At 43.0% G+C, this 8,771-nt stretch overlaps 1 protein-coding gene across 1 annotated transcript; it reads right to left on the bottom strand.

Annotated features, from left to right (window-relative positions):
- Positions 1-1,421: 1,421 nt before the first annotated feature.
- On the bottom strand, positions 1,422-8,220 carry LOC150076752 (uncharacterized). Its single transcript, XM_090385606.1, has 2 exons — positions 7,898-8,220; positions 1,422-4,237 (listed from the first exon to the last, which is right to left on the bottom strand). The coding sequence occupies exon 2, from the start codon at positions 4,048-4,050 to the stop codon at positions 1,699-1,701; it is 2,352 nt and encodes a 783-aa protein (XP_090241732.1). The 5' UTR covers positions 4,051-4,237; positions 7,898-8,220; the 3' UTR covers positions 1,422-1,698.
- Between the last annotated feature and the right edge of the window lie 551 nt (positions 8,221-8,771).

Raw genomic sequence — 8,771 nt, forward strand, 5'->3', positions numbered from 1 at the left:
TGCTAAAAGTTTTAATTTTTAAAATTTAATTAATAGTAAATACTGTTCGATAGAGTATTTGGTACAGTCTCATAAGCATCTATTAGGAGAATTTAAGCCATCTGTCATTGGACAGTCGGGTAGCTTAGTTCCCTGGTTGTGAGTGAGCGCAGACAGTCAGTTGAACACTCATTAAGCAGGAGATTAAGAAACTATGTGAGTTGCATTACTGGTATTTCTTCTTCTTCTTCTTAGAAAAGTGCAATTTTTATTTATATTCGCCTCTTATTCCTTCCCATCCTAAAATCAGTATTTACCACTGGATTTCTGTGCTTTTAAAAGGTTTTTAAAAACAATAGGTTTATATTTGTTATCAATATACATATTTTTATAGATGGACCATAAAGGATCCACAAAGTTTTTTTATGGATGGATTCAATACTAGTGACATCTTTTCCAGATTGTAACTTTTCCATCCAAAAAGATTTTTATGAATGGACCATAAAGGATCCATAAAGATGGTTTATGGATGGACCATGAAGGATCCACAAAGAATTTTTATGGATGGACTGGATGGACCACGAAGGATCCACAAAGAGTTTTTTATGGATGGACTCAATACTTGTGATATATTTTCCTGTTTTATAATTACTGTATTTGCCCACCTCCTTATGGTACAAAACGGAAAGGGTAGTGTACCTAATAAAGTGAAGACTCAATTTATTCGTGCCAGTTCAATTGTCGATGGAACTACATCCACCAGCTTGATAAATCAGAGTAGGTTGTTGGAACCGCAAATGTGCACCTCTCTCTCAGCCTCTTAATCCCCTTTATTTGCTGTTCCGCCGCTGTCCCTGTACTTAATACCATTCTTGGTGTAGGCCATCTAGGAATCATAAGAGAGGTAAGTCTCTGAGAATAATATTCGCGCAAGTAAATATATAAATTTAATGATTGGATAGAAGTTATGTTCGACAATTTTTCCAATTTGAAAAAGCTGGACGTCAAATAAAGATTTTAATTTTTCCATCCATAAAAAATGTTTATGGATGGACCATCAAAGATTCATAAACATTTTTTGTAGATGGACCATAAACACTTTTTGTGGATGGACCATAAAAGATCCATAAAGATTTTTTATGGATGGACTCAATACTTGTGCCATCTCCTCCTGTTTTATAACTTCAATATTTAATGAACAGGGTAGTGTACCTAATGAAATGGCAACTCAATGTAATCGTACCAGTTCAGTTGTTGATGGAACAACACCCACCAGCTTGGCAATGCGAAAAGTGATGTTTGTGTTGACTCAGTGTCCAAAATATATGATACACAAGGAAAAATCCACAAACTTACAAATTTATTTCAACATTATCGAAAATGAGATGTTCAAAAACCATCATGTCTTCAGGTCTGAGTTTACATAGAACCCCTTGAATTCCAGTTTATAACAAATAAATTAGTTAGAAGGGAAGTTTCTTTCTCACGAGTAACCATAAATCCATCGAGTTCGTATATAAAAAGCCACCTTTTGGTTTTGAGTGTCTCCACTTACTTCCCACATGGTCAGAGATTTGGAAAAATAACAATATCATATACATTGAGCCAGTGACTGATTGGAACATGAAAAATAACTCCACCATGTCCACGTGTAACTGAGAATAAATATATTTTCATGGAGGCACTTAATGTGTGTATGTAGCTAACATCGTTTTGTGGTCAAGCGATTGGACTTTCCATCTGAAAGTCTTCTGTTGGGACCCGCCTCACGTTTTTTGACTTCACTCTTCGACTGCAGAGATGTTTGATGATGGCCAGGCCTACCACCAAGGTGACAAATCCCCCCGCTGCTCCAGCAGCGACGTAGATTGTAGGGAATCTTTTACAGTGTTCTGGGGCTTCGTCGTAACCCGATGGACAATGCGTACTTCCATCGCACCACAATTCGGGATCAATGCAGGCGTTGATTTCGGGACATTCGAAAAGACAGTTGACGTTTCTCAAGGTCTGTCCGGAATGGGTTCTTATAAAAGGTTTCGTCACTTCTAACCATTGTACACTAAACATCCCCGGTTGGGAGGCTAAAATCTCAATGAACAAACGATCCCGGCTGTAGGGATTCCATCCCCTTTCGGTGCGGGATTCGTTGTACCAGGATATGGAAAATATATCGAATTCCTGTTCGTTTAAGCTATCGTCCACGCATGCGCTTGCTACAGGTTTCAAATGGGTTTCCAGATACACAACCAACCTGTTGCCAAACTTACAGTCAGAGGAGCTGTTCAACCCCCGAAACTTCATGTACAGGTATTTATGGGGCCCCGCTTCCACGAACCATCGACATCGTAACGGTAGTTCCAGCGTTCTGACGGCAGATGGCGCTCCAAAGATCAGCACTCCTTCGCTGAGTCCAGTTTTCTTCTGCAAGCCCGTATCACAGAGAGACGTGTTGAAGAACTCGAAGAACCCCTCGAATCCAAAGTCATTGAAGTCCTCGAAAGGGGTCATCCCGGTCACAGCGAAGGTGACCTTGACGTTGCTCACGAAGGACTCCAGAACGAGCGGTCTCGAGATGTCCGAAGACACGTTGCAGAAGCATCCCAAAGGAGACGAATGTCCCTCCCAGAATTCCACAGCGTACAGAAGCGCCCTCCTGCGGGAAGCGTCGAAGGTTACGTTGCAGCCGTGGCGGTGCAACGCGTGGTCGTAGTAATGGGCACAGAACTCCGTCTTGAGACGCACTTTGGTGAGCGTGATCTTCACCCTTTCTGATGGCAGCCCCACGAAGTGGAACATGCACGACACGTTCTCCCTGCCCCCTCGGCCGTACAAGAAGACGTTGCGCGAACTGGAGAACCTTCCCTTCGGCAGAAGTCGACTGTCGAATCTGCGGTCGCACTCGGAGTTGTTGATCGCCACCCCCTCCTGCTTCATGTAGACGAACTCGAAGCGGGCCACGAAAGAGCTGCTCAGACTGACGACCTCCGAGTTGCTGAAGTAGCGATGCTTCAACGTCATTTCCGGACCGGAAGAGAGGTAACTCTCCGAGTGCACCTCGCATGGACGGAGTGGAAGATAATTGGGGTGGTCGGCCGCGCGCACACACATTCTAGGACTCGACTTCTCGCAGAACCAGAAAGCGGGTTCCACGGAGCTGACGTTGGCGACCCCTCCGACGTGTCTCACTGTCGGGGGCGAGTCGTAGATCTCGAGCTTGCCCACCGAACACGTCTCGACGCTGTACATCTGCGGCTTCTCCATGATGAAGAACGAGACGAAGTACAGCCAGATGCGGTCGTACTGGGACGTCCCGGTCAGGTGGAAGGTGCACGTGGTGTTGCGGGGAACGGTGTGGCGAGGACTGTAGATGACTCCGCGTCTCTGCCGTGACCCGTCCGTCATGAACACGCACCGTCCGTTCTCCAGCCGGAACTCGTTGGCGTCCACCAACCGGACGTGGACGTCCAGTTCAATGTGGGAGTTGTAGAGCAGCTGGTAGGGGGCGCTGTACAGCTGCACGAGCACCTCGGGTCCGCTGGACGTGATCTCCGGCAAGGCCCCCGCCCCGCAGAACTCCATCAGCAGCGGGGACTTCACGCTGGGCCCGTCGAAGATTCGCACCACGTCGCTGAAGCAGTCCGTGGTGAGCATCCTCCGGGGGAAGCTGGCCGTGGTGGAGCTGCCCGTGTAGATGGAGATCTTGTACTCGTTCCGCTGGTGCAGCACGATCTGGGCCTCGCGGTTCGTCGACGGACCCTGCGACTGCCTGATGAGGAAGTGGCACGTGATGTTGCGGGGGTAGAAGCCGGGGAAGTTGGGCGAGCGGATCTTGCACCTCCTCCTGTCGCAGTTCTCGAGAACTCGATCGCAGTACGAGTAGGGGGTGACGGTCCCCGTGTAGAAGGGGGAGTCTTCGGGCCCGAAGCGTATCCGGGAGGTCTTGCTCGGTAGGAATTTGTAGGTCAGGTAGAGACTGAACGAACTGCTGGGTATGGACGCCCTGCTCGGCACCACCACGAACAGACTGACGTTGCTGACGACGGAGAAGAAGGTCACGCTACGGCCGATCATGTCTCCGCAGAAATGACCGAACGACGGTTCGCTCACGTCCCTCGGGTTGCTGGAAATCGATGGCTGCGTTCGCACAGGGGAGTTGTCTTGGAGCGTGGAGCTGCTACTGCTGCGTCCTTCAGAATAGCCTCGGGTCGGCCTCTCCGTGATCTGCAGATACCCCTTCTGGCACACCGGCGTTTGGTTCCTGCAAACGAAACAAGAAATCAGTTTCTCGGAGAAAACACGGGCACTCACTCACGCATTCAAATGCAATATTTAAATTATTCGTATCTCCGTCTCGCTCGTTTGACCTCTGACTCCCTGCCGACCTTTGACATTTGTTCCAAAGCGATCTTTGGCTCCTCTGAAATGCGTAACCTTTGGCTTTTAAAGAATGACTCCGCGTGATTAGGGATGCTTCTGCACATTAGCCAATTCCGTTTCCTTAATGCCTTTTGTCCTTTTTGACATAACCTTTGACATCAGACGAATTGTGGCCGCTGATATGCCGTAAAACAAATTCCGTTTCCACGTACGATAAGATGTTGCTTTTGTTAAGACAAAGAGCTGCTCAACCGGTCTCTGAAAATCCTACTTGACCTTTGAACGCTTCTGTTATCATAATGACCTCTAAATTCGTCAATTGTCCTACGTAATTTTCGATCGTCATGTGACGGAAGAGTACTTTAGGACCTTAGACATTTTATTTGGCGTTCATATGGCCCTGACCTTTATAATACCGACCTCAAAATTCTTCTGTTGTCCTACATGACCTCTGTAGTCTCCCGTCATCATGTGACGGATTATGACCTTTGACTTCTTTTGGCGTTCATATGGCCTCTGACCTTTATGATACTCTGCTATTATGCTGTGTCCTGTGACATTTCATTCGGCCTCTATATGACCTTTTAACCTTTATCTTAACTCTTCTGTTCTCCTAATGACGAATTTCTCGGTTTTCCTAATGACCTTTGAACATATCCGCTGTCCTGCATGACCTTTGCACTCATGCTGTCTATCCTACATGACCTTTCCGACAATTTAACGATCTTAAATGATCAGAGGTCACTTAGACTGCTGAATAATTGTGATATTCTAATGACCTTCGACATTTCATTCGAATTTCATACAGAGGCGTAACTACGGTAAGGCGAACATGGTGCCGGCCCCAAGTGTCGTTTCATAGCACGCGCTCAATGCAGTTAGAAATTTTTACATTTATTTTGAATATATGACAATTATAAACGAAATAAGCCATGAAGGTCGAAAGGTCACACTATTCCGTGTGACCTTTTGACCTTCAGGATGGCTCTGATCTTCATATGACCCTTTGGCTTTCATAAGAATTCCTTTGCCTCCTTTGCCTCCTTTCCTCCTTTGCCCTAAACGATCTTTCATTTCTTCCGCAATATAATTACTTTTTCTTCTGTTGTCACATATGACCTTTGACGTTTATTTTGTCGCCACATGACCTCTAGCATTTATTTGACCATCGTGTGACCTTTGACCCTCATCTGACTTTGTTCATTATGTGTCTCCTATCAAACCTTCTTTTAAGATTTGCATATTTTAAAACCTACATTATTTGAAGGCTGTACTGCGGATGTGCGTTGACCTTTGTCCGTCAGCACGTCAGTCCGCAGTCATCCACTACGGCTAATGCACTCCGCAGGTGACTTCCATTAGCACTTATCGCCGAGAGAGAAATAACAGAGGTTATCTAACCCATAATGCTGGATTTATGTTCGTTAGGCGAGTGGGAACAAGTTAGCCCAACGCGCATGTCACAGGCGTACCGCAAAAGTCCAAGGCTCCAAAGGAGGGCCATAGAAATTAATATCTGTCATTTCCTTAAAGGGATTAAAGAACTTAACGGATTAAACCCTAAGATTATCTAAAAAATCCAAAGAAAAATTTTTCTAAAGTGTTGTATCTGGAACTCAATTCTATGAAGCCGGCCCTAACCTGTCCCCGATACTGCAATTATGCCAACAATAATTGTAATTAGATTAAACTTTCACTAAAAAAAAATAAATAAAAGTTATTTAAATTTCCAAGCTGTCTCCTACACAAACAAAACTAATTAATTCAGCGCATCTTTACGTTTCAATGAATGCTTTTCAAAATCCTTCTTCAAATAAAGAATTCAGAAATTGCATCCAGTGAGATGGAACGCAAACGCAGAAAGTCTGATTTCTGATTTGCTGCACGAATTGTGATCAAGAGAAGACGCGACAAGTTTCCTAGACTACGCCAAACCGACGAGTCCCTATAAATCGTTACTATAGCAACTTGGTGATGAGCAATGTGACAAGTTCCTCGTTAGGTTAATTATATAATTAGAGTACCTAGGAAACTCGTTGTGGTTACAAATGGTTAATAACACGCAAAATTATATAACGGATTCGGCTGACTGTTAACAGTGAACGCACAGAGGCATGATGGGATGGAATAGCTCGAGATGCCTGCGTGGATAAATGAACTGGGATGTGTTTTCAGATGTTTCCACTTCCACAGAAACAAACAGCCATAATGGACAGGCTGTAATAAAATCAATACACATTACTCTCTCTCTCTCTCTCTCTCTCTCTCTCTCTCTCTCTCTCTCTCGGTAATACAGTTATACAACATTTCAGAAAACAATTACCGTATTTACTGGCACATTTCCTTGTTAATAATTAACTCGCTTTCTCATTACATTTCAGAAAAGAAAAATTACCGTCTTTACTCGCATATTTTCCAAGCTATTTTTTTTTTATGAAAATCCCAAACACAAAAGGTATTAAAACCTATAGTACTCAGTACCGTGTGTGAGTTCAAGGTTGTGAAGATAAAAGAATATACTTGTTGACATTAGACCTAAACTTCTGTAAAATTTAATTTTCAGGAAATATGTGCGAAGGAAGTTGGAGGAATGAATGAAGAAGAGGAAAAGTTGGTTCTATGAGTGAAGTTGGACAGTAAAAGGATATTGACTGGTTACCACTGGATATCCACACTTAAGGAATCGTTCGTGGATATTCAAGAAGTTGAAGCTGTTTGTACATGGCAAGGTTTCTCAAACTGGAAGATGGAATGCAAGGTGCTGTCATCAGCAAAACTATGCATAGGATTTTCAGTCAGTGGATGACAATCCTTAATAAACAAGAGGAAAACCTTGTGGAACACCAGCTTAGTGGAGAAGTTAGAAGACAGCCATCTACCATCACCTGTAGTGAGCAATCAGAGAGAAAGCTGGATAACCAATTACAAAAAACAGTTGGAAAACCATAAGATGGAAGCTTCTTTAGAAGACCTTTATGCCAAAGACCATCGAAAGCCTTTGAAACTGTTTGAGTTTCACCAAACGTTTCCTTTCAATGTGTCCTAAGATGGGCAACATAAAACAGTTTATCATCTATGGATCGAAACAGATGGAATCTGTATTCGCGATAATTGAGCAGATGGAAGGTTTCAACATAGTTTAGGAGTTAGCGGTTGATGGATTTCTCCATTATTTTGGAGAAAGAATTGAAGTGCAATGGAAAAATAACTGGATGGAAAGGATTTGTCACTGTTTTAGGAACAGGCAGGATATGAACAAATTTACAAGCAGAAGAAAAACCACCATTGCTATGAGAAAGTATAGAAGGTGACACAGAAATTTAAATTTGGAATTTTTAAATATTATAAATTTAAAGTGGTTAAAACTTATTTTTAAAAATGGCTTCAAACGCGGTATTCCTGAAGCCACGCGTTTGTTTTGTTTGGCAACAGACCTAATACATTCCGTTGTCTATAATAAATGTGAAAAATAATAGAAACCACTAGATAAATGTATTGTTGGGCATCAAATTGGAGTTTGTTTGAAATATGCACCACTTACCGTGCAAAATCGAGGGCCCCAATCTGAAATGATAGAAATCTCAATTCCACGATGTCCCCGTAGTCGCTTCCGGCTGCTACAAAAGTGATGAGGCAGACAAAAGGGAGATAACGCTGAAAGGGACCGGTGATCCTTATTGGATAGCGTACATTCACCTCCCCGTAGAAAGTTTTGTTGCAGTCTGTAAAGAGAAAGAGATTATGGGCCACCGAGCATAATTAAGTCATTGTAAAAGCAAATTGCTGGCAAAAGACGTGTCAATCGAGGGTGCTCTACTTTGTTCACAAATACTAAAGATGCAGACGACACAAACTGCCCTCTAGAGGGCAGTATGTGTCGACTAACCTATAATCAGCCATAGAACAAAATTATGATTCAATACTTTGGCAACTCGTTGTGAACGTGAGGTGTATTATATCTTGGTACTGTCCTTTGATTTAAAACAGTTTTAATAATCGTTAAGATAGTGCAATACCGAAGTAACTTTGTAAAAGTAGAACCTGCACAACCTCTGGCTTTATGCAAGAGTGCATTGGATGTCGCTAGGTCTACTGAATTTCTGATTGATTTACATCAATTGATAGCTGCACATCGAACTGCGCAAATCACAAAACACAGCACGCGCCAATTTTTTTCTTTTCTTCCTTCGTCGCACAAAAAAAATTTATTTCCCTTGTTTACTTAAATATTCACGAACTTCATTAATACGCAAACAAAAACTAAACAACTTACGTTTAATAAGAAAAGAGCGAGTGAAATAGTAAATCTCTATTTGTATGATTTCATTTGGCATCTCCCAAAAGGTTTTGTATCCACCCTCAAAACAGCAGAAAAGACTTTTTTCCCCATAAAAGTAATAAGATTTCTTTTTATT

The sequence above is a fragment of the Mastigoproctus giganteus genome, chromosome 12 (assembly GCF_048544385.1).
Source record: "Mastigoproctus giganteus isolate SK-2022 chromosome 12, ASM4854438v1, whole genome shotgun sequence".
Lineage (NCBI taxonomy): Eukaryota > Metazoa > Arthropoda > Arachnida > Uropygi > Thelyphonidae > Mastigoproctus > Mastigoproctus giganteus.

Bases quoted from the DNA above. Each gene is read 5' to 3' on its own strand.
- LOC150076752 (XM_090385606.1), bottom strand. From the start codon at position 4,050: ATGATCGGCCGTAGCGTGACCTTCTTCTCCGTCGTCAGCAACGTCAGT.